Source organism: Mastigoproctus giganteus, chromosome 12, assembly GCF_048544385.1.
Source record: "Mastigoproctus giganteus isolate SK-2022 chromosome 12, ASM4854438v1, whole genome shotgun sequence".
Lineage (NCBI taxonomy): Eukaryota > Metazoa > Arthropoda > Arachnida > Uropygi > Thelyphonidae > Mastigoproctus > Mastigoproctus giganteus.
In genome coordinates this window covers 4998043-5025857 of record NC_143586.1, presented here as the reverse complement: position 1 = coordinate 5025857, position 27815 = coordinate 4998043, and the positions used below count along the sequence as shown (strand labels likewise).

At 35.2% G+C, this 27815-nt stretch overlaps 1 protein-coding gene across 1 annotated transcript in view; it reads left to right on the top strand.

The window, feature by feature from the left end:
* Window positions 1-27815, top strand: part of Ntan1 (N-terminal amidohydrolase 1) — a 123187-nt gene that overhangs the window by 23417 nt on the left and 71955 nt on the right. The window contains exons 3-7 of the mRNA XM_090386164.1: window positions 7599-7664; window positions 11576-11684; window positions 21379-21452; window positions 26597-26650; window positions 26781-26834. Coding sequence (XP_090242290.1) covers window positions 7599-7664; window positions 11576-11684; window positions 21379-21452; window positions 26597-26650; window positions 26781-26834 — 357 coding nt within the window. The remainder of the gene's footprint in view (window positions 1-7598; window positions 7665-11575; window positions 11685-21378; window positions 21453-26596; window positions 26651-26780; window positions 26835-27815) is intronic.

Below are 27815 nucleotides of genomic sequence, written 5' to 3'. Positions count from 1 at the left end.
ATTTGTCACAATTCCTCCTTTCTTCATGAGTTCTCCTGGAAGCCTGTCAGCACTGCTCAGAAAGCTTCATATCATACTGCACAATACAATTACCCCAGGTCCTTTTCATTTTCCGCTACTCTGAGTTGTAATACTACGGAGTTGATACATTATTCTGGGATTACTGCTACCCATATGCAGCACCTTGTATTTGTCAATGTTAAAATTCGTTTGCCATTTATCAGCTCATTGCCTAATTTTTCTATATCTTGTTGCAGTAGCTTACTGTCATTAATCATCCTGCCAACCTTTGTATAAAATCCAGACTTAGATATTAAGCCTGATATACCCTCATCAGTATCATTAATAAATACAGAAAACAACAATGGGACCCAGTACTGAACCCTATGTCTAGTGATTGTGCAGGCCGTGGGAGATACTTAGCCTCATTTTCATGCTCCTCGAACTAAGATTGCATGCATCTTGTATTGGCTGCATGTATTGGAGCTGTTGTTGTTGTTGAGTTTAACGACACATAGGCTGCTAGGGCCATAAGAAAACAATGGGCCCAGTACTGAACCCTTTGGGACTCCACTAATAACATTAGTCCACGAAGAGCAGGGTTCATTGATAACCACTCAGTCTTCTCTCACTCAACCATCCCTTTGTTCATAGCAGTAATTTCCATTAATGCCAATTTGTAAAAATATTAATATTATATTTTGCATCCAGTTCCTTTGTCACTGCATTATAGTAACCACTTAAATTGGTCAGGGAAATCTCCCCTTAACAAACCCATGCTGTGACTGAAGTATAACTGCACTTCTGTCTAGATAGCCCTGCATTACTTCTTTAACCAGTGACTTCATTATTTTCCCTGGAACAGAATTAAATTAACTGATTAAGCTAATTACACATCACCCTTTGATCTCTCTTTGTGAATTGGGGATATATTCACACATCTCCAGTCCACAAGAACCTCCTATGAATCCAAAGGTGCTCTCATAATTGTGGCAGAGGGTTTGCCTATCTCCTTTGCTGTCTCCCTTAATATAATTGGATAAATCCCATCAACCCCAGACATCTTTTTTTATATTATCTTTTATTTGCTGTGAATTGAAGCCTATAACAGCTGAAAGTACTGAAGCCTATAACAGCTACAAGGTGATGTGTAATAGAGCCACAGAAAAGGTTCGACAGGCAAAGGCAGTTTATGAGAAATCACTAGCAAACAGAGCAAAGAGGGGGGATAAAGAATTCTTCACATATATAAATGCCAAGAAGAGCAGGACAAACCAGATCGGACCTTTACGTAAGGGAAAGGGGATAGTAATAAATACACCAGCTGCCGTTGCAGTGAACTCAACAGTTATTTTGCATCGATATTTACAAATGAAAAACGTTTTGTGGCAATGGAAAATTGTGGGAGCGAAGTTAAAAAATGTGTAATTAATGATATTGAAATTTCGCAAGATTATTTAAAGAAAAAACTTTCGAGCCTACAGACCAGTAAGGCTCCTGGAGTTGATGGAATATACCCTATAATCTTAAGAGAGGCGGCAAGCGAGTGCATTGAACCATTGAGGCTAATTATGCAAGCATCACTAGACTCTGGGGAGATTCCCTTGGATTGGAAAAGTGCAAATGTATCTCCCATACATAAGGGTGGCTCTAAAAGTGAAGTTGGAAATTATCAACCTGTCAGTCTGACTTCAGTAGTAGGGAAAATCATGGAGGCAATGATCAAGGGTGGAATTCAGGATCATTTGGATCGAATTGAAATTCTCAAGGATACTCAGCATGGTTTTGTAAAGGGAAAATCATGTTTAACAAATCTGATTCGCTATTTCGAAAGGGTCACTCACGAGCTGGATTTAGGGAATAATTTCGACATTGTTTATTTAGATTTCAGCAAAGCTTTTGACTCAGTCCCACTTGAGCGGTTGCTTTATAAGCTGGAACAGGATGGAATCACTGGGAAAATCCTTAGATGGATAGAAGCATGGCTTGAGGGCAGGAGGCAGAGGGTTGTGATAAATGGCTATTCCTCAGATTGGGTTGATGTAAGAAGTGGGGTTCCCCAAGGATCAGTATTAGGACCACTGTTGTTTTTAATTTTCATAAACGACATCAATGAAGGGATAGAGGGTGGGATGTCTAAATTTGCAGATGATGTTAAAATTGGTAGAGTAGTTAATGATCACTGTCAAGCTGAGCTTCTTCAGAGAGACCTAGATAGACTTCAAGAATGGTCAGAAAAATGGCAGCTGTGCTTTAATCCAACAAAGTGTAAGGTATTACACCTGGGAAACAGTAATCTCAAAAAAACTTATTCACTTGGTGGAGTTCAACTAAACCCAGTACTGGAGGAAAGGGACTTGGGTGTTACGATACGGTCAGACATGAAATTCTCTGAGCATTGTAAACAGGTTGCAAGGAAGGCCCATGGTGTCCTATCGATGATCTATCGAACTTTTGCAAGTAGAGATAGGGACGTGATAATCCCATTATATAAGGCTTATGTTAGACCACACTTGGAATACTGTGTTCAAGTATGGAGACCGCACCTAAAGAAAGACATCGAGCTTCTTGAAAGGGTGCAAAGAAGGGTAACTCGCCTGGTGAGATCGGCAAAAGGGCATCCTTATGAAGAAAGACTTCGAATATGTGGGTTGCAGAGTTTGGAAACTAGACACCTTAGAGGAGATTTGATTGAGGTGTTTAAGGCTCTGAGAGGCATCAGTAAAATGAATGAGGACAAAATTTTCAAGATTATAAATGATGCTAGAACTAGGGGACATAAATTCAAGTTACGGGGGGAAATGTTTAGATTGGACTGCAGGAAGTTTTATTTCAGCCAGCGAGTTATAAATTACTGGAATAAGTTTCCTTCATGGGTGGTAGAGGCCGACAGTTTGGGGAAATTCCAAAGGTCATCTGGATAGTACTTTCGGGTGAGGGAAGCGCATAGGATGATAGGTTTAATTTCCTTTTTATTTATTTTTTATTTTATTTTTTTATTTATTAATTATTATTATTTAGTTATTTATTTATTATTATTTTTTTTATTTTTTATTTTTTTTTTTGTTTTTATCATTGTTTTGTTCGGATTTTTTTTTTTTTTTTTTTTTTGGCTGGTGTAGCATAAGCCATAGGCTTTCTTGCACCATGCGGCCGTTACTAATACTAAATATTAATACTAATTGTGTCACTACCTTATTCAACACTTGTTTTATAGCTACTATCTTCAGAACATGGTGGTAGTAGTGCTCACCAGACACGTGTAGCTCTAAATAACAATTGATCATTACCCTCTAATCAATGATTAAAAATCTGTAGTACTTTTCTAGCTTCCTAAATATAGATAAACTTTTACCACTGTGGTTTCCAAAACAATTTGTATGGTTTAAACAGAATAGTTAATTGCATGTACGCCTGTCCTTTGCAATCACCACCATGTTTACAATTATATTGAATGAAGAGTGGAATGGGACAGTAGGCACTGATATTGAAATTTGATGTTTGAAATTTTATATTTGTTTATAGTTCAAGATTATTTGCTTTTTCTCTCCAATTAGTTAAATATGCATGTGTAGTCTGACATGTCCTTTTTGAATGGTTTGTTATTTTCACATAAATAATGATGAGTACATGAAATGCGATATTCACTAAAGGTATCTACTGTTCTGTGAGAAGCAAGGTGTGTGTGTGTGTGTGTGGATAAAAAAGGTATTCAGTTGATAAAATGGTTTCAGTAAATGAAAGATTAATGAATCAGGTATGACAGATGCACTAAAAGTGCAAGGTGCATTAAAGGATGCAAGAGTATATACAAGTTTGTATTAATATATTGAATAAAGTGTGCATAAATTGGTGTGAAAGTTATACAAAGTGCCAGTAACTAGAAGGGTGAGGATAGTTGAATAGATATGTGAAAGGTGAAAGAATGTTAATATCCTAAAAGTTATGATGAATTAAGAAAATTATGGGCTAAATTACTAAGCCAATAGAAGGTTGGAGAACTGTAAAGAAAAATTAGTACGGCAAAATACCAATATAAAAATAGAAAGTAGTATTTTTATTTTTATCAGATATGGAGGAACAATTTTTTATCAGATTTGTCATCAGATATGGAAGAACATACACTGATCACTGAATTATGACCACCTACCTAATACTTCACAGGTCCTCCTTTTGCCCTCAGTACAGCAGCTATCGGACATGGCATTGATTCAACAAGATGTCGGAAGTGTTCGGGAGGTATGGCCAACCAAGCCGTGTGTAATGCGGTCAGCAATGCAGGTATGGGGACGTGATCGATGTATAAAGATGCCTGATATGCCTTTCCATAGTGTCCCACAAGTGCTCTATGGGTATGATATCGGGAGTTCGGAGGCCAATCAATATGCTGGAAGTCAGAACTGTGTTCCTCAAACCATTCCTGCACAAGTGCCTGGCTCGGTGCATTGTCACCTTGGAAGACACCATTGCCATTCGGGAAAAAGTGTAATACAGCAGGGTGTACATAGTCAGCAAGCAGTTGACGATAGCGGAGACCACTGATACATTGTTCCACATGCACCAGGGGTCCAAGTTCCTGCCAGTGAAACATGCCCTACACCATACAACCACCTCCATCGGCCTGCGCTTTTGATATCATGCATGATGGATCATGAGGTTCATATTGTTGATGCCAAATCTGTACACGACCATCCACGGTGTGGAGTAAATAATGTCTCATCTGACCAGTACACTTTCTTCCAGTCTTCTAACGTCCAACTTGCATGCTCATTGCACCAGGCGAGTCTTTTACGCTGATGAACCTTGGTTAGGAGAGGATGCCGTAGTGGCCGTCTGCTGGTATAGCCCATACGTGCGAGTGTGCAATGCATGGTCATGCCAGATATTGTTCCGGGTTGGCCCACATTGTATTGGGTAGTCAACTCTTGAACAGTGCTGCACCTGTTTGCCTGTATGAGTCATTGGACCTGGCACTCACCTCTAACATCAACCTTTTGCTGACCTTTGTAGTTTTGCCATCGGGTCGTTGTTTGACTATTTTGACCAGTTTGACCATTTGTACCAGTCCTGGTACACTTTAACTACGGTTGCTCTCGAACACCCCACCAGTTCAGCCGTCTGGGAAATCTAGGCACTAGCTCGTCGAGCGCCCACAATCTGTCCTTTATCAAAGTCCGATAAATCCTTCCTTTTAGCCATCACGCTTGGAATTTTACTATACATGCACCTATTCTTTTTCTTAGCTACCCTAACACAACCTATGTGTTTATTTGTACCCCAATGATTCCCAGCAGTCTCTGAAATATCCTGCATCTTATTTTCCAGGCTGCAGCTCATTCCAATAGAAGCAGTGCAAGAATCACTTTCACCTCTGCCAGTGGCTACTGTTAATCTATTAGTTCTTGTATCCCCCCAATCTAGCAGTTTTCCAACCCACCTAACACTGCCTCGATAGCATCAGCAAACATTCTTGCTTGCACCCTTTCTATTTAAGTGTATTCCATCTCTGTAGAAGCAGGCTCTCCTGTTATCAAGTACAGACCAGGCTGAAAAAAATTCTACCCCTTGAGCCTTGCACAATCCTTCCAGGGCTGAATTGATCGACAGGGCTCTCGTCATATACTCCCTCCTATCGTGTCTGGGCAGAATTGCAGACCCTTTGAAATTCAACCCTAATTCACGGCTTTTTTTCAACAGTGACCTGTACTTGTTAAGTAATTCCACCGGTCTCCTACTCTTAATATCATTAGTGCCAACGTGTACAACTATATCACCTTTTGTGCCCTTAAAAGATGATATCCGCTCTACAACGTCATCAACCTTTGCCCCTGGGAGACATACCCTGGTCCTGTTCCACCTATCCTTTTCATATGAGTGGTCATAATTCAGTGTATTTAGGTAATGGTTGAATATAGGTAAGGCAAAAGTGCCTGATCTGATGTCAGCTGCAACAAATATTGATATGATCAGGTATTTCATCAGGGGACTACAACTGACCATGTATCAAGAACTGTGTACTAATTTTTCTTTACAGTTCTCCAATGTTCTATTGGCTTAGTAATTTAGCTCATAATTTTCTTAATTCATCATAACTTTTAGGATATTAACATTCTTTCACCTTTCACATACCAGGCTTCTTTTTCAACTATCCTCACCCTTCTAGTTACTGGCACTTTGTGTAACTTTCGCATGCACACTTTATTCAATATATTAATACAAACACATATATATATATATATATATATAAGACAAGAAATATAAGTAATAGTGTGAAGTGATATATGTTTAAAAAAGAAATCATGGTATATGTAAAAAAAAAAAAAAAAAAAAAGCATACTTATAAAAATAGAAAAGTATACTGTTGCATAACACACAACTCTGGTGTTATTGTCAAGACCACTAAGGTTGCATGAAAAGAGACAACAGTATGAAGTCTGTTTCTTATGCAAAGGAAATGACAAGAAATAAAGATAAAACAAAGGATTAAAAAATTAATGAATTTAGAATGAATTGTAAATTACATGCCAATTCCTTGTATCCTCCCACACCTGTATCACTCCTTTGGCCTTACACTTATAAATTCATTCTGAATTCATTAATTTTTTTATATCCTTTGTTTTACCTTTATTTCTTTTCATGTGCTTTGCATCAGAAACAGACTTTAATTGCCATATTTTTCTGCAATCTTCAGGGTGACACTTGATGACAATACCAGGGTTGTGTGTTATGTATATGTATTTTTTATGTATACCATGATTTCTTTTTTCCATATATTTCTTTGCTCTTTATCTATATCTCTTCACTCTGTTACTTATATTTCTTGTCTTTCTGTCTGTTAGTGGCCCTAGTCCACGAAATCCTTATCTTTGTCACATTCTTCCTTTCCCTCTTATGTACTATATATATGTGTATCTACATATATACATGTGTATATATATGCGTGTATGTATTTTTTTAAAGCATTTGTGTACATAATAAGCAGAAATATATGCACCTGTTCATGTTTGAAATTTTGTGTGTGCTCTCAGTGGTCTTTTTAACTGGAAAATTAATGAGACTCATGTTTATATTTTATGTCTAAAATGTTTTTTTTTTTAGTTTTTATTAATTAAATATTAATTCTGCTGAAATTGATATTTCAGCAGAATTAATATTTTTAAAGGTAAAAGATGCAAAATTTCATTAGCATTTTAAATATTTAATTTTTTATTAAAAATTAAAAAGTTTCATGCATTATGTACAATAAAATGAAAAAAAAAAACAAATTTAGGTATCTCTCAGGTGCACTGCCATTGTGTTTGCCGTACTTTTGGGATGCCAATACCAGAACTACTGGGTTAACAAAAGTTTGTATTGGTGTTTATGTTCATTATGTTTCTTTTATAGTATGAGTGATAATTTTCTCCAAAGTATCTTAATATTGCTTTTTGGATCAGAAATCTTTATTTTCTCATCTGTTTTGTTACATTTTAGTAAATAAGTCTTTAAAATAGCAACCAGCCTCTGTATAGAAAATTATGACTTTTATTTAATATTCTCAGTATCTTAGATTACTGAAATAGAAAATAAACATTTTTTGTTTTTTTCTCCTGTTCTAGAACATATTAGTGTTTTGGGTACAGATGATGCTACAACCTGTAGTATGGTAGCTTTCAGACACACAGGTAAGTCAATATGATGATTTTATACAAATTTTGAGCAAAATAAATTCTAATGGTCCAAATATTTATAATGGAATGGCAAGCTTTAAGGAAAAAGATATACAGTCGGTCCTCGTATAACACGTGTTTATATTATACGAATTCGATCATACACGATTTATAAATAGGGGAACGTTATCTTATATAACACGAACCGAATTCGCTTATGCACGATTCGCCTTTGTGTTTACAAGAAATGGCAGTCGAACGCGGAATCACCCCAACTGAACGTAACACGATAGGAATGAAGAAGATTCTGAAAATGTATTTATGTGTTTTATATCAGTGAAGGGGAAACACATTTCACCATAATAACGTAAAAACCCACACAATTCCAGCTATCGATAATTTGCAATTAGATCGAGTTTACGACCAGTTTATAACATATTCCACTAGCAGAAACGCAACTGGAAATTGTTTTATGGTAGTAACCCCCAGAAATGTGCTTTAGTAAAATTTGAGGTGTTAATAGTGTATCTCGGCCTTTACGGTGTTGTTTATTCAGTTGCTACACGCGCGCAGCTTTGTTTATGTGTATTAAGCGTGCCTCCTCGTTTTGTAATTGTGCTTTAAAAATGAGTAAAATACTTAAAAGGTGTGAAAAGGAAGCGTCCTGGCGAAGACACTGCAGATTCAGAGAGGGAAAAAAAAAAAGCAATATCGATAAACAGAGGTGGACTGAGTCAAAAATTCTTACCTGGGAAAATTTATAGTGGCCTCATACTACGGTTTATGGCCAAAATCACACCGGCCTCCGGCCCACCGGGATTTCCCGGGTAAGGCTTATGGCCAGTCCGCCTCTGTCGATTGAGAAAAAAAATATGAAATTGTGAAACGCTTTGAGCGAAATGAAAGACCATGTGATATTGCACGTGCTACAGACCTAAATGAGGCAACGCCGAGAATTACAAAGAATGCGGAGAAAATAAAAACAACTTTCATAGCGGGAACAACTCAAAGTGTAATTAAAATCCATTAGATTAAGACACAAGAATTGGAAGAGATGGAACGGCTGTCTTTTCTATCTGTTTTTCGATTTTCTATCTGTTTGGATAAACAAAAAACAAGTTTGCTTACGATAGAAGCAAAAGCATTAGCAATATTTTATTACGTAATAGTCGTAATAAAATACGTAAGCATTTTATTACGACTTACGTATTATAATTTATACTTACCTATAATAAAATACGTATTTTATTCGTAAAAAATACTTTTTAGTATTAAAAAATACTAAAAATACTTTATTATAATATAATAAATAATAAAAAAATAAATATTTTTTATTATTTATTATATTATTTTTTATTACGTATTTTAATCATTATAAAATACGTAAGTATTTTATAACGATTAAAATTACCCGATTATTTATTGTGTTTGGTAATGTTTTGGTTCCAAATGTGTGTTCAATCTTGAGTGGTCGGCACCTAACACTACTTTTCCCATAGGGCCTGTTGTTTATATTGCACGATTTTGCATTGCACTAGGGTTTCTAGGAACACAACTATCGTGCTATACGAGGATAGACTGTATTACTTTGAGTGTTTACTAATTTTTTGGGAATATTTTTATATTTTTTAATTCAGTTATCAGAAAATGTTTACAAAACTATTTTCCAATAATTAGCCAGATAATGTCTCTTCCTCTCTGTAAAATTCAAATTCAGTGGACCCCTGTTTTACAATTGGTTCACTGTACAATCAAATCACTTTACGATGGACTCTCCATAATAAAATACCACTCACTATAAGATATGTAGTAAGCATCATTGTGATCGCGTTTGCAAATTTAATTTAAATTCTATTAAATGGTGGTTCTAATAAGAGGAATATTATCCATAGGATATAAAAGTAAAGATACAAAGTGCAAATTTACACTTTATTACCTTACCAATTAACAAAATTAAATGTGAGAATCAGAAGAATATTTTCCACAGGTGAGCAAAATAAAAATAAAAAATTTATACTTATGTACATAGCTTAACCAATACTGTAATATGTACATACTAACTAATTGATATTTCTGTTAATTTTTTTTTTTTTTTTTTTTTTTTTGGGTTGTAAAATTTAAAACAGTTGAAAAGATAAGCAATCAATAACAAAGAACATGGTATGCACAAATTGCAACTAACACGATATGTGTAAGTGAGATATGGAGAAACAAGTTTATGAAGCTTAAAAAATAAGAATGAAGAGAAGATTCTGAAAATTTATTTGTTTTTATATGATTGAAGATTTCATGGAAGGGGAAACACATTTCACCATAATGTAAAAACTCACAGAATTGCAGCTATCGGTATTATCGTAAATGCAGTAAGATCGAGTTTACTACCCGTTTATAATATGATTGCCCTAACAAAAAAGTCCAATAAATCAAAAATTGCAAATTGTTTTTACTGTTTTATTGGTAGTGACCTCCAGAAATGTGCTTTATAAAAATATCACAGAGGCGTTCAAAATTGATTCTTATTAACCAAACACGATAATGATGAAAGTGTAGTGCATTTTGATGATTTGAATTTGTTTTTTTCAGATTTATTTCTATAAATCAGCTGATTCTATTAACCAGTGCCTACTTATTTTACTTTATGATGGGCTTGTGATTGTCTTCGACTGGACAATGTGTGGTCCAATAGTAGCATATGTAAATGTGTTGGCCCCTTGTTTTGTTTTTGCATCCTTTAATTGAAGTCTGAGTCTGTAGCCGAGTGGTCAGGGGTGGGAATGCAGTAGCACATGCTCTTTGAATAGACCAGGGTTCAAGCCCCTGACTGCTAAATATGGTTGATCTGCCAACCCGCACTGGAGCAGCGTGGCAAAGTATGGTCCATTTCCCTCAGCATGAGTTGTTGAGGAGGCTTCCATCCTGTAGTGGGTTGATAACGGCTGCAGTTTACCTTTTTTTTTTTTTTTTACCTTAGTTGAAGTGATTTTTTGTGTTGTGCTTATTTGACATAAATTTACTGTATTGCATTCGTCTACGTTCAACATTGTGTAAAAGAAAAAGAGATAAATAGATTAGTTATATAGCAAAAATTTCAACTTCAGAGGTCTTGGAATCAATTGCCAAAAAACAATGTGTTATTGGGTTCACTTTATGATATTTTCACGATACAATGGTGTCTCTCTGAAATGGATTAACATTGTAAAGCGGGGATCCACTGTATTTCATTTCAATATTAATACATATCACAGCTGCTTTATTATGCAGTTAACAGAAAAAAATTATCTGGTTAATACCAGAAATGACTTAAAATAATTTTTTGTTTTTCTAAAAAGTAGCTCTTTTTATATTTTGTGTCAGTGATCCAAAGATGCTTAAAGCATTTCCCAGACCTTGGCACAATTGACATTATCCTGTACTCTCTTAACCATTGAAAAAAATTGGGTCCATTGCATTATTTGTTTTCATTCAAAGCTCGGTGTTTTTAGCATGTCACCAAGGGAAATTTGATTTGCAAAACTATAATAGAAGTTTTTGGTCATTGACTGGCGACTGGATCCTTGGTCATGATGTTTCTGATTCCATGGAACTTGCATTTTCTGGAGTTAGATAATTTAGATGTCTCTCTTGGGTATGCCCAACTATTAGGAATTGTTACAGTGTTCTACAGGAAATGGTTTGGACTGCATGGTATTTTAAGATGAATGTCACTGGTATACACTAAATGTTCCACCCTTCTCTCACCCAATTTCTGTTTTCTGTTTACACTACATTGCTTGAAATGGGTGATTTGCATATATTAAGGCAACAACTATATTAATAGATATTGCTGTTATATAGATGTAACTTGATTTTAATTTTAGGTGCAGAAATATCTGTGAATTTGTATATTTAAAATAGGGCACTTTTTAATTCATCTTATATTGCCTTAGGTTCTGGGGCAGTTAGTATGGCTCATTTTGATGGATCTGGACTTGAACAAGGTGTTATAAATATTGTAAGAAGAATAGAAGAGCTTTCATTGAATGCACCAGAAGGAAGGTAAATATTGATCTAATTCAAAATATGACTTTCTCTTTGTGAAATTTTGCTCTTTATGCTTTTTCTCAAAGTATATCTAGGTTTTTAAAGTACAACTTAAAATGGATTTGCAGATTGGCCAATAAATAGATTTGACTAAACCCAATGGTGACAGCATAGGAGGCATTTCTATGTTTTCTCTTCTGCCTCATTGGTTTGAATGCTTCCTGGCTACAGTATCATTTAAAACCATGAAAATCTTTTCTTCATTCATTTTACTATTCACTCTCAGAACCTTATAAATTTCTATTAGATTCTCTGTAAAGTGCCATGATTATCAAGCTGTGTAGCCCACATATTTAAACTGACTCCTCATATGGGTGGTTCCCTCTGGCTAATCTCTCTTGCATGCCGCCCATCTTTGAACATAGGACATCTTGAGGACATCTCAAAATCATCAAGAGGACACTGGTCTCGTCTTCGTGATTTCATTGAAAAATTGCTTGTAGAGATAGGCAGGCTATAATTCCTTTATAAAGCAGTTATAAGACTGCAGGTGGAATATGTCCAAGGTTTCCTGTGTATACACCAAAAAGAAATCAGTTTTCTTGAAAACTTCAAATAATGGGCATCATGCATGTTCCAAATTCCTTTCTTCCTCTATTTTTAATTCTCCATATTTAACTCACTCCCTCCAGAGGGAGGAAGTGAGTTAAATATGGAGAATTAAAGTTTTATCCCCTGGATTTAATTTTATTGAAAATTCTTCTGGAAAATCAAAATATTTTATCTGTACCTCAATCCTGCCAATAAAATATGATCCCTACATCTGACCTCAGCAAGAAAAGTAACAATTACCACAAATAGTACTGGATTCCTAGGGGTAACCCTTTGGGAATATGATCTACAAACAACACATTCAATCTCAATATTAGAGTAAATTTAAGGAGGAATTGGACAAATTATTAGTGAATGAACAGGTGATGTGGGAAGTTTTTTTTTTTTTTTTTTTTTAATAAAACGAAAGCAAGCTTATATAGCTGATGCTTCGTAAGCTTGCTTTCTTGCATCATTTGCCAATACCAATACCTTAATAATAGCATTCTGGGTAAGTGATATGTAAAGAAAGACTATGGACCTTGAATTCTGGCGACTCAAGTGGGCCACTGGGTGGAATCATTAGGTGTACACCACATCCAAGACTGTACTTTTTATTAACCCTAGATACACATTCACAATCCATAGAATCTATGTGCTAAAAATAAAGGCATTTGTACAACAGTGTTTGTCCAAACATAATCGCATAAATATTTGAAACATAGTGGGGTGGATCTTGCCTAGAAGACATTTTTGTAGCACCCTTTCCCTGTGCTCAAAGCACCAACGATTACATAGCTTCAATAGTCAGTTCCCAAATGTGACTCTTGACATGCTGAAACTAGGATCTGTGGTCAATTGACAAATTCTGTTGCAATGACCTTTTGGATTCTCTAAATGCCAAGGGCGGCTGTCAGTGCCAGTCCTAGCTTGTTGATTTACCTAATTTTTCTTTTATTAATTATTTGTTGTTTATTTTATAGAGAACTAGGAAATGAGAGTAGCTCTGTGAGGGCGAAGTTTTTACGGCTCCAGCTAATAGAGAAGTTTTTCTTAAATTTTTGCAGTTTTATTGACTTAAATTGGCATATTAATTTATTTTCTAAAAGTAGCTTTATATTCCTGGTTATGATACTTAAGTTTATTTTGAACTTAGATAGAGATATTGTAGGTTATTGCTTAGTATTGGTAAGGGCCACGTGTTAGACAAGATTTTCCAGCTCCTTCAAACACTAAGTTTTTAATTATATTTAGCCGTTTTATTGACTTAATTGTTATATTAAATTATTTTCTATAAGTAGCTTATAGTCCTAGTCAAGCTCCTTGGTTTATTTTGAATTTAGATAGCGATTTTGAAAGTTAATACTTAAGTGTCTTAGATTTTACCTTTCGTAACTTGCCGCCATTGTTATACGATACAACGTATATTCCAAACTAGATAGTGTAAGGTTTAATGTAAAACTAGATAGCGAAACATGTAGCACACGTAGTATTAGAAATCTTTTAGCTTAGTATAGTATAGTATTATCAATTAATCGGCAAAATTTATTAATCTTATTAAATTTCATTGTTAATTAAATTGTACTTAAACCGAATCATGACCCTAACTAGAGCATCAAAGCCACGCTCGCAGATTAGCCAGAGTGCTTTATCTCGTGAGAGAACCGAAGGGGACGATTCTCCAATGCATCACAGTCTAAAAAAAAATGCGCGAAATGTGAAATGTTTGCAGACCTGTCTATAACAGGACATGATCTAGCCAAGGAAGATGTCTTTGCTAGGTGCAGAGACTGTGAGGAAATTAGGTGCCAACTCAATGTCCATGAGAGTTTAAGGTGTAGGGTAGATGCCCTCAAGGAAATTAATATAAGAGGGGGCCCATAAAGCTCTCAGCTGCCTCACTCCTGTGCATCATTCAACACAGCAGCAATCTCCAAGGCAGAATGCGCTAGTCCCACAGGAACTAGTTATTGTTGGTGACTATTGTCATGGAGACTGGGAATATATTATGCAAAAAGGATAGGTGGAATAGGACCAGGGTATGTCTGCCAGGAGCAAAAGTTGATGGCATTGAAGAGCAGATATAATTTTTTAAGGGCACAAAAGGCGATTTTGTTGTACATGTTGGCACTAATGACCTTAAGAGTAAGAGATCTGCAGATTTAATTAACAAGTGCAGGTCAATGTTGAAAAAAAAAACCATGAGCTAGGGTTGAATTTGAAAGTGTCTACAATTGTGCCCAGACATGATAGGAGGGTGTATATGATGAGAGCCTTGTCAATCATTTCAGTCCTGGAAAGATTGTGCAAGGCTCATGGGGTAGAATTTTTTTCAGCGTGGTCTGTGCTTGCTAACAGGAGAGACTGCTTCTACAAGGATGGGATACGCTTAAATAGAAAGGGTGCAAGAATATTTGCTGATGCTATTGAGGCAGTGTTAGGTGGATCGAAAACTGCTAGCTTGGGGGGGATCCACAGTAGCTGCAGGCACAGGCAAAAATGATTCTTGCACTACTTCTATTCTAATGAGCAGCAGCCTAGAGAGCAAGTTGTTGGGGATTTCAAGAGCTTCTGGGAGTCATCATGGAACAAGTAAATACATGGGCTGTGTTAGGGTAACTAAGAGTAAGAACATGTAGGTGCATGTTCTTACTCTTAGTACACTAATGCTAGAAGTACATTAAATAAATTTGATGAATTTGAAGTGCTGATCAAGGCATCAAAGGCAGATATTGTTGGGATATCAGAGACATGGTATCATCATCATCAGCCATTTTCAATCCACTGCAGGTGGAAGGCCTCTCCAGCAACTTTCCAGTTCCTTCTTTTGTGCAATGGTCATCCATTTGCTACCCACAACCTCATGAATTTCATCTATCCATCTCCGTCATTGTCTTCTAGGTTTTCTTTTAGCTCCTCTTGGGTACCATTCAGTTATTTTCTTAGTCCATCTGTCATCTTGTTTCATTCTATGTGTCCGGCCAAAGACCATTTTAGTTCTTTAGTTTTGATAAGAATGTCCTTTACTTGAGTTTATTACTTAATCCATGTGTTTCTCTTCTTATCTAACAGTCTGATTCCCAATATAATTCATTCCATTCTTCGCTGTGTAGTTAGCTTCTCTTCTGTTCTTTTGGTGAGTGCCCAAGTTTCACTTCTATAAGTCATGGTGGGGAGTATACATTGGCTCATTATTTTACGTATCAGACAAATTGGGATATTGCTCCTCAGTATGTGACTGTATTTCCTGAATGCTATCCATCCAAAATTTATTCTTCTCTTGACTTCCAGCCATTTATCATTATTACAGCTAATGACTTGTCCCAGATAAGTATATGACTCCACCTTTTCAATTACTGTTTTAGGAACAGAACCCTGTCGTAAACCGAGGTGTGTGTGTTACGGGCAATATGATAAATCGGAAAGTATACATAATTACCGGCTATTATGTATAATTCCCAATAATATTGGAGAATATGCTTAATTTATCAAACATACCGGATATTATGAATAATCTCCAATGCCTACTGGTAATATTGATTAATTGAAATTAGATGCCAACAGAATACAAAAAAAAAAAAAATCAGTTTAATGTTATTTATTATTACAAGATAAACTATGATGACATTTTGAATTGCACAGTTTGTTACTATTTCTACAACTACATTTATTACTGTTGCATTTTCCTTTACAATTACATTTTTTGTAACCTTGACCACCAAATATGGAAAACTTCTCAACACACTCCCGCAAAGATAATTCTGTGTCTGGAACTTCCACGACACTTATAAATTCTTCATGGCATATAGAAAACTCATTTCTGGCATAAACGTTGGCCAATTTCCCTTTCTTTGTACCCAATTTATATAGTCCACTATTGTCAATATCCATAATAACTGCCAAGCAATTTCTTGGGTCGCTTCTGGCTCTGTCAACATCAGGAATTCTTATATGTACCGTATCACCTACTTTTCCAGTAGGAAACTTTTTGTTAGACACGTTCATCATTTTTTTAGCTTGTATTTTAAGATTTTTTTTTACTATTTTACATTTTCTATATATTTGTGCTTTCCTATTCGCAACAATATTATCCAAGTCCTTGTTATTCTCTTTAATATTCTCCTTATTTCCCTCAACGTTCTCCATATTCTCTTCAACGTTCTCCATTATATTGTCATTTTCAATTTCAATACTCTTTATGCTAGTGTCTCCTGCAGTCTCTCCAGAATCATAAATATTTGGTTCCTTCTCTATCATATGATCATTTTTAAATTGCTTCATTATGTTTTCTAGTTCTTCCTCTTCTTTTAAATTAACAACTTCTTTGGGAAGCCATGAAGTTTTGAGGCCAATTTTAATGGGAGAACCAAACATAGCTTCATAGGGACTGCATTTAATTCCTTGGTGATATGCTCTATTTTTCATTACTTGAACAAATCGTAATCCTTCACTCCAGTTGCGTGTTTCATTAGTTTCTAGCCACGTACTCAATATATTCTCTGTCCTGGTTTGCACGTTCTACAGAACCTTGACTCTGGCTGTGCTGGGGTTTACCCTGTACGATTTTGAGTTCTTCCCAAGAAGAACATAATTCTTTGATAACTTTATTTGCGAATTCGCAACCATTATCGCTTTGAAGGATAGAAGGGGTTCCAAAAATAGTAAATATATCCAATAAAACATAAGCAACTTCTTCAGCATGTTTGCTTTTTAATGGACACAATTGTACAAATTTTGTTAGGTGGTCTTGATATACAAGAATAAATTTGTATCCCTTGCCTTGCTGACTTTGCATGTCAATCAGGTCTACTTGACACCTACTATTCATTTCATTAAACACCATTGGCTTAACCACTAAGCCTTTTTTAGGAACTTGACTTTTCTTCTGACAAGGCTCACATAAGTTTAAATATACCATTACAGACTCAGTAGTTATATTTTTATACTTTTTTTGAATTTTGTTCATCATCCGATTTCTTCCCCCATGGCCAATAGCTATATGAATATTATGTATTGTATCAAAAATTTACTCAGTGCAGACATAATATTTTATGCTTTGGTTATTTTCTTGAACAGGGTAAATCAATTTATTACAAACACCTACTTTAATTATATCATAGCGCTTGAGTCTTTGGTAATCTGCTGGAGTTTTCCCTGTGGTTTTCAATTTTAGTTAAAAATGTCATTTATCAGCTGTATATATTTTTCTTTCGTTATAAAACCTTTGTTACTGCATTTTGTTTCTATTACTTTCGTTAAATTTGCAGTAAAACTTTCTTTCATTCTTTCAATGGTATCCATAACCGTTACACTTTGGCAAACTACAAAAATTTTCATTACATGTTCATTTCTAATTGTTTTTCAAAGAAAACTTACCTATGGACATAAACTAAATATGTTTAACTTTATAAGTATAACGTTGCATTAAATGGTAAGAATGCAGACTCAGTGGTCGTTCTAGTTCAGCCCAACAATGCTGCACTAACTAAATGCTGATGTGTTGTTGTATGTTGCACTAAATGGTAGAAATGTTGTTGTAGTAGTAGTGGCATGTGATGCAAGAAAGCAGTGTATGAGCTTATGCAGCATCAGCCAAAAAAAAAAAAAAAATCACACCATTGCCTCCAAATGCCTGTCCAGTTCCTCCTTAAATTTATTTAATCTATCAACTTCCACAACGACAGATGGAAGTTTGTTCCAGCAATTAACCACCTGCTGGCTAAAGGCAAATTTCCGCACATCTATTCTACATCTGTCTTTTCTTAATTTGAATTTATGCCCCCTTAAGTTCGTAATCTGAACAAGTGGAAGGATCCCATCAGAATTCAGCATGCTCAACCCATTCAAGGCCTTATATACCTCAATCAGATCACCGCGCAGGTGCCTAGTCTCCAGCCACTGCAATTTGCAGAACTTAAGCCTCTCTTGGTGAGAGGATCCCTTCATTCCCCTCACCAATCTTGTTGCCCTTCTCTGTACACGCTCAAGTAAATCTACATCCTTCCTAAAATGAGGCCTCCAGATCTGTACGCAGTACTCAAGGCGTGGCCTGACCAGCAATTAACTTCATCAATATCATTGATAAATATACAAAACAACAGTGGACCTAACACCGAACCCTGTGGGTCTCCACTAATAACATTAGTCCACGAAGAGCAGCACCCATTGATTACCACCCTCTGTCTTCTCCCACTTAACCATCCTTTTATCCATTGTAGAAACTTACCCTTAATACCATTCTGCTCCAATTTGTACAATAGTCTTCCATGTGCAACAGTGTAAAAAGCTTTCCTGAAATCCAAATATATGATATCAAAATTATTTTTTGCATCCAGTTCCTTTGTAACCACATCATAATATCCTATCAAATTTGTCAGACAAGACTTTCCCTTAACAAACCCATTCTGTGTCTGAATTATTGCTGCAGTCTTGTCTAGATGATCCTACAATGCATCTTTAATCAATGACTCCATTATTTTACCCGGAACAGAAGTTAAACTAACTGGTCTGTAATTACTCGTGTCACCCTTCAATCCCCCTTTGTGAATTGGGGATACATTTGCACATCTCCAGTCCGTGGGAACCTCCCCTGAGTCCAAGGACGCTCTCATAATTATGGCTAAGGGTTTGCTTAGTTGCTTTGCCGCCTCCTTTAATATAACTGGATAGATCCCATCCACCCCAGGTAGACCATGATTACCACCATGTAGACACAGTGGTCGTTCTCGTTCAGCCCAACAGTGCTGCACTAACTAAATGGCGGTGTATTATAGGTTTTAGAAGCAGCTAGTTGGCTCGAAAGTGCACAGAAGCACTTCCCTTCATTTCATTCATATGATTTCTCTGTCCTATTTATCAAATACATCAGCGAGCGCTGGAGAATATGTAAAATGACCGGTATATTTAATAAATTGCTATATATTTATTAAATTCTTCAATATTATTGGTGATTATACATATTAACCGGTAATTATTCATAATCACTGGATTAATCAAATTTACTGTAACATTATATATATATATATAACTACAGTTTATTTTATTAAAATAAAGAAACCCTTAAAATTATTTCAAAAACAAACCTATGAAATGCTAGTTCCTTCATTCCAAGTTTTCTAATGGTGAGGTAGTTCTCTTTGGTGATTTAATTTAAGCTGGCTTTGATTTTCTAGTTACACAGATCCGACTAGTTGATGTTTGTTGTTTATTTGGTTTTTAGGAGCATTAGCAACTAAGGCCATATTGCTCCGGGATATGCAGTGGTCATACCCTGACCTTTCCGCATCCTCCGTATTTGGTGGTGACGGGCTCGAACTCCGGTCTAATCAAGAAGTGTGTGCTACGCACTGCTGCTCCTTCCCACCTGGCTATGGAGGCGCCTCCGACTAGTTGAGATGCTGAAGCTTTTGTAATTACTAACGATCTCACTCAGGATGTTCTTTTACCTTCCAGAATACAGACAGTCATAACTACACGTGAGATACTGTTCCATCATTTTCTCACAAAGAATTCTTCAAAATACATGGTCAGTATTAGCAATTCTCTTGGCACTTCACAACTTCACAATGGTTTCTTTTCCACTAGTGTCTCTCACTCTCATTGCCATCATCAACCTTGTGTCTGCACAATTTTTATCCTTCTTTTTCTTGGTTGTATTACTGTTTCAAACCTTCTGGTGCTAATGTTTGCTATGGTCATATTAATGAAATTATTTTTGTAGGAATTGTTTTATTTGCATTTCACCCTAAAAAAGTTGTTCTTTATGTAACTTATTTTATAGTAAATGTGCTAACGTTGTTCAAGATAAGAGTTCAGCATATTGCACTTGGCTTGTATCCAAATTTCCAGCTTCATTTTCTGCTTGCACTAAAGCTTGCAACAATTGAAACAGTTTTTAATCATTCCGAACTTGATTTGGAATAGGCTTAGAGTAGAAAATGTCTTGATTAAATGGTATTTGTATATGTATATTGTGATCTTTTTCCAAAACTGTTAGCTGCAACTTTTGTCCATTTATATTCCCACCTCTGTTACTGGTTTTATTACATCCTCAGCTAAAGATGAAGCTAGTTTACTGACATTCTACTTTTCTTCTAATTCTTGTATTGATAGTTTTGGCATATCACATTTTACAATACCAAATACCCTTCTCTCAATGCCTCTGAAGGTCTTCTGATAGAAGGATGTTAAAAGAATTCTGAACATTCTTGATGCTAAGAAAGCTCCAAGACCTGATAGAATTTCTCTACTTCTCAAAACCTGTTCTGCTGATCTTGTACTTGTTTTGTGTATATGTATGTATATATGTGTATTTCTGTAAATGCATATCTATATTACCTCTCTTCTCCCAGCTATCAGTTCCTCTGAATTGTTATTGTGTCCTTGGTGATATTGGCAAAGACTTTTATGCCAGCTTTGTTCAAAGACAGTATTAAAGAAATTAAGTAAGAACAAAATTTAAACTGCTGCTTAAAAAGTGCTAACCCAAACTTCTTATAATACACAAGAATATCAGAGCTGCTTGAAGCACATCCACATCAGTGCCCTGTGACTGCCAACTGCCATTTCCTCAGTGGCTAACAACATATTCATGGAGCTATTGAATTGCAAACATTCTGCCCATATAAACAAAGAAAATTATTTTTAAATATGCCTTATTGGATTTCATAATTTCATAGAAATTTTTCCATTGGGTTGTTATTTTGGGTTTTTTTTAGGAGCATTAGCAACTAATGCCATATTGCTCCGGGAATATACAGTGGTCATTCCCTGACCTTTCCGCATCCTCAGTATTTGGTGGTGACGGGCTCGAACCCCAGTCTAATCAAGAAGCGTGTGCTACGCATTGCTGCTCCTTCCCACCTGGCTACGGAGGCACCCCATTGGGTTGTATGATGTGTTAATTGTGTTTTATTTTTATTTATTATTATTATTTTATTTATTTGTTTTTTTTTATTAATATTCCAGAATTGTATTCTGGTGCATTCTGACTAAAAGACATCTAGTTGAAAGTTTTCTGAATTCCAATTTCTAAAAATTGGGTGGTGTGCATTGGTAATATGTGCCATTCTTTAATTCAGTTAAATTTTCAACTATTTCAAAATGTTATTTATTACAGATTTGAACTTCATATGGTAGGTGGATTCCTTGACCACAGAGGTTATGCAGAGGATCTAGCAGTTCAGTTACTATGTAAGTGCTTCTCCTATGTTATAAAAAAAAATATATGTACTGGAAAACTCATAACCATGTGACAATTGCTTTGTCTGCATGCAGGTCAATTTCCACACTCTGAATACATACTTGAAAATTTAATTTACAGCCGTTTTAATGAAAAAAATTCTCTATTTTGTGCAGTCCTTTACACTATTTAGTACTCTTAAATACGCATTTCTCTTTTTTTTATATTTAATAATAAATTGTAATTGTAAGTTCTGTATTAAATCCCCTTTGCTACCCTGTCATTGCTGGTTTGCTCTCATACTCTCATAGTTAAGCATCTATATAGCTTTAATTAGCTTTAATTTGCTTACTTAAATGATCAATGGCATCTCCGTAGCCAGGTAGGCAGGAGCAGCAGTGCGTAGCACAAGCTTCTTGATTAGATCGGGGTTCGAGCCTGTGACTACCAAATATGGAGGATGCGGAAAGGTCAAGGAATGACCACCGAATATGTGGAGCAATATGGCCTTAGTTGCTAATGCTCCTAAAAACCAAACAAACAAACTTACTTAAATGATCCTCCTCCTCCTCTTGCACACTTGAATGTTGGCTGTTACCACTTTGATAATACTGTGTGGAAAAGGCCTGGATGCGATCCCTGTTAGGCCAGGGATGCATTTTAGGTTTTATTAATGATTTTGGTGAGGAGATCTGAGGACTTAAAAAAAATACAAGGCAATGTTTGGAAAAAGTCTCGACTTAGGATTGAATCATTTAAAAGTGTCTGCAATTCTGCCCAGACATGATAGGAGGGAGTACATGCTAAGAGTCTCAACACGTACACAATCAGTTCAACCAGGAAGGCTCATGGGGTAGGAGTTTTCTGTACCACAGAGCAATGTTGAGAAAAGTCTTTTAAGTTAGGATTGAATTTAAAAGTTTCTGCAATTCTGCACACAGGCATGATAGGAGGGAGTGCACGTTGAAAACCTTTGCAATCAATTTGGCCTTCGAGAGAATGCACAAGGCTCACGGGGTAGAATTTTTCTCAGTGTGGTCTATGCTTGTTAACAGGAGAGACTGCTTTTATGGGGATGGGATACACTTAAATAGAAGCCTGTGTAAGATATTTGCCGATACTATTAAGGCAGTGATAGGCAGATCAGAAAAATTGCAAGCTTTGGGGAATACATAGACTAATATGTTAACTAGAGCTGCAGGCAGAGGTGAAAGTGATTCTTGCATTACTTCTACTGGAACATGCAGTAGCCTGGAAAACAAGTAAATACATGGGCTATGTTAGGGTAACTAAGAGTAAGAACATATCTATGTATGCTTGAATATGCACTAATGCTAGGAGAATTGTAAATAAATTCAATGAATTTGTGGTACTGATTAAGCCATCAAATGCAAGCATTGTAAAGATAGCAGAGATGTAGTGTCACTTAGACCTAAGGAATGCTGAATTTGATATGAACTTCAGATTGTTTTCTTAATATTTCTCATCATTTGGGGTTTTTTTTTTTTTTTTTGTTTGTAAAATGTGCCCGATTTTTAAGAGCTCTGAATTATAAAATGTAAGATTTTATAGAGTTTATATTTAATGAAATTATTTTCTGCACATTTTCCAAATAATTTGCCAGCTGTTATTGCTCTTCATGGAATCCTTAATTTAATTTTTTTTTTAATATTTATTTTTTGTTTATAATTAATTTATTATTTATTATTTGGGGTACATGTAATTTCTTTCAATTTTCCTTCATAACCTCCTACATCATATTTAAAGATGTAGGAAGTGTAATTTCATTTTACATAGAATTATACTTTTAGTAATGACCACTCTTATACCTCATGATATTCACTTATATTCACGTGTGGTCATTACAAAAAAGTATAATTATGTGGAAAATCTTCATATAAACATCCTTTCCCAATTATGTTAGATTTCATTTTAGTTATAGTTTAATTTTTAAGGAAATTTTTTTTTGAAATTCCCTAGAATGGAATTTTAAAATTTATGTAATTTTTTTTTTTTTCTTATGTTGATGATGGTTTTTATTTTTTCTATCCAGTATCTAATTTGTATTTTGATTCGGTGGATTGTCTTTGGAAAAGAATTACTTCAAGAATTTTCTCATTATGCAACTTACTTTGGATTTTGAGTGAATGTAAAAAACAAAATCCAAATATGTCATTTCCTTAGCTAAAGGAAAAGGCAATGTATTTGGCTTACTGAATTCACTATCTTTCATCATTGCCCTTAATTTTTCAATTTTAGTTTCTGCCAGGGAGTGTAATTCTTTAGCATAGTTCTAGAGATTAGGTTGTCTTTCCAGTCATGTGAACCCTTTATGATGACAGTTTTTTGTTATTAAATTAGATCTGGCTTTTGTTTCTGACATCAAAATTATCAAAAAATATCTGCAATGTACACTCAGTTGATCACTGAATTATGGCCACCCCATCTGTAATGGACTATGCCACATAGCTTGCAGTATGAAAAGCCAAACAGATTTGTATGCTGGAGGAGTGGTAATTTGCATTTGGTTGTGCAAGTATCAAAATGATCAAGTGGAAGTTATGGGATGTAGTAAAAATACCACTGAGTTTTTCAAAAGAGCACGTTGTGGGACTCATGCATCAAATGCTTTCATATCGGAAATAGCACATCTTGTCAGTTGCTCAGAGTCCACTCTGATTAAGGTATACGAAGAATGGTTTTGAACAGGTTAAACCACATCCTGCCAACAGAACTGTAAAGGTTTATGCAAGGTGGATGTTCATGGTGAGCGAAGGATGTAGTGCATTTGTGATTGGGTCAAATTAAGACTGAAATATATAGTTGTCCTTAAGTAGCGTGATGGAAATCAAGTTATAAATTAGTCCACCTTAACATCTGATATTCAACAGCTAGAAGTTCTTTAAGATTTGACTCTGCAGCTAGACTTTAACATCATACAACATGGAGATAAACATACATGAGGTTATGTATTTCAGAAGGATAGATGGATCAGAAACATGCAACAGATTTTTTTTCATTTCTTTAATTTTTAACTGTTTGATATAGAGGAAAGTAGTCACATAGGTCAGTTGCCATTGTATACCACTTTATGGTCCTGTTTGCTTTTAAATGCAATGGACTGTCAGTCAGTTATCCTCCTGTTGATGACTGGAGTAATTTCTAAAGGCTTCTTCAATTGAGGTTGTAGTTAGCTAATCTCAGGTGGAGGAAATAGGCTTTTTCCTGTGAGTTACTGTAAGTTTTCAGCCTGCACAACATGCAGATTGGCCCATGAACACACACTTGTATAGATATAATACACAATGGTACAAATATGGTCTAAGTTGCTGATGAATACATCTAAAAACATGCACCAACGATGGACACAGTCCTGGACCTTAATTTCTAAACTTTGTAATAATTGTCTCTGAAATTGTTTATATTACTGTACTATATGCTACCTGTCTGGTTGTAGCTGTGTAGAAGCATGCGCTTTAAAAGTTGCTTATTGTGTATTCAGATCCACACATTTCCACAGAAACAAGTGGTGAATTGTTAACCGAGTACTACCTGTTTGGCTGCTATAAACTCCTTTTGCTATATGATACTCCATGGCAACATAATACTACTAATATTAATAATGGATTTGCCTCTTATCACCTATTTGAAGATGTCTCAGTTCAGATGTCTCAATTGTAAAAACTATTAGCTGATTGTAGGTTGTTGTTGTTGTTATTTGGTTTTTAGGAGCATTAGCAACTAAGGCCATATTGCTCCTGGGATATGCCGTGGTCATTCCCTGACCTTTCCGCATCCTCCGTATATAGTGGTCATGGGCTCGAACCTCGGTCTAATCAAGAAGCATGTGCTACGCACTGCTGCTCCTGCTCACCTGGCTACGGAGGGCCTCTTCTGATTGTAGGTAGAGGGATTTTTCATTCTATTCAATATGTAAGTCTGCCTGTGAATGTATTCACTTAAAAGATATATAATACATGCATTACAAAGACCACTACATATATACAGTAGACTGTTGAAATAACGGCACCCCAAATAACAGAACATTCGAGCTAGTGGCACATTGAGATCAGATGTTTACATACAGCACAGATGTCTTGCAGTGCCGAAAAAAGAAAATGGCCAAGTTGCGTGATTACTGTATTTGTTTATGTTCGAAAAAAAAAAAGAAAACGACAAGTCACGTGATTACTGTATTTGTTTACGTTCGCTATTTTGAAAGTGAATTCTTTATCATGGATTATACCACTGTTTTACATTTATTTTAAATTAAAAACTCTTCACTATAGCTCCTAAAGTTAATAAACCTCATACAGAGAAGAAAAGAACAACATTAAAGTTTAGTGACAAACTGAATATAATCCAAACTGTTACATTAGGGTCACCCAGAAAGTTAATTCATATATCCATGTGTATTGTGTCTGTAAATTACATGTGTTCTCTAGTAGATTTTCCTGTTTTGCTGGATGAAAAACCCCAGTTTCTGGGGGGTGGGAAACCTTGCTATCCATGTCTGAGACCGACGAACTCAGCCATGGAGTGAAAACAGCCCATAAAAGTTACTCAGGTCATCGATGGCATTCGAACCCAGGCCTTTTCCACCCGGCTTAGGGAGGACAGTGACGATACCACACTTCTACTTGCACAGAATATAACATTGGATCTCAACGTTTTGTTTTTTATGTGCAATTAATAAAATTGCATTATTAATCTCGCTATTTCTTATTTAGTCTCATTATTTCTGCATTAAATATATTAAAAATAAAACTTTCTAGATAATGGAAAAATCTAAATAACGGCACCTAATCCCCGAAGGCGCAATTATTCTGAAAGTCTACTGTTTAACACACACACTACAAAGACATAAGAATACATATTCCATACGAACTGTCTCACTGTGACCAAAATAGCTGATGTCCCAAAATATCCCAAATGAACCAACCTTTACTATATTGCTGTAATAAAGTGTAAATAGAAACTTTTTAAAATTTTATTTTAATGCAATTTGTGTGAAATAATTACTGAAATTAATTTCTTTCCCTTATCAGTTGTGCATTTTGCCAGTTGAGGATTTTTTCTTAGTTTTAATTAGTTATGGAAAGAAATCTTTATCATGGTATGTTAATATCTATTCTCGTGCACTTTGTTCTTACAGATGCCTTTCATAAACAGCCATTAAGCATTCACTTAATTACTGCTTGTATATGTGGTATGTACTTCTTCATGAAGCATCATTGTGAATATTTTTGTAATAAAGTAACTTTAACTAGATTATACTTGTGAAATTTTAAGAATAATTTTTGAAACAGGCAAGCTACAGAAAGGGTATCTTTTTACAGAATTAAATAATGCCTTAAGAGGAAATATCAACTGGCCAGTTATCTATGGGTTTGGTATGTATATTTCTAAATGTTTTACTTAGATTTTGTTAGCTTTTACCTTTGTTGTTCACAGTAGCATTTCTCTTTATCACCATACATGTTCAAAACTTTTTTTTACCCCAACTGAACTGTACTGTTTTTGTCTCCGTGATTGAGTAAATTTGTTAATTGCTACCTCTTGGAAAAAGTCTGGGTCCAGATGATGATGAGGACAGACATTATTTGTGTTAATCAGTCTTGGACAGAAGTATCAGAATTTTACTAGCAATTAGTTTTTCACTTTGCAAACTACCAGCTTTAGAATACACGATAGAGAACCATTTTATGCTGACCTCATAGCCTAAGTTCTTATTTATTTAATTTGTACAAACTAAACATTTTCAAAATTAGGATACCTGTTACATGCTGAACTTTTTCTTGATAGCAGAGGCCCAAAGTCAATATTGCATTCTTGTCAAAATGTTGTGACAAGAATGCAGTATTATTTAGTATACTGGGCTCGTCTCTTGTCTAATTCCTACTTCAGGGATTCAGTAAATTATTTAAAATTGTATAAATAACATGGAGTCTCCATTGTTTAATTTTTAAAGTTTTTTGAGATAAATTATATAAAATAATTCACTGGCTGATAGCTCCAGTTAAACTTAAAATTTAATAACAAATAAATATGCATTTTTATATATTAAAAAAAAAAATCAGTAAAAATGTGCATACTTGATAGTTTATTATTCTTTCATATTAAAAGGCGAGAACAACTTTAAGAATAAGAAAAGATGTGTAGTTCTAGATTTCATAATCAAGTTACGATTACAAAGTTAAAGTAATTTTTTTATCTTGGAGTGAAAAAAAAAATGAAAGTATACATCATTTTTTAGATATTTATTTTTAAGCATAAGCTAAATATTCAGAAGTGCTAAGAGTGCTTCATCAAACCAATACAAAAATGAATTCTTTAAAATAAACTTTTTTTATGCTTTACTGTGATTTTTCAAT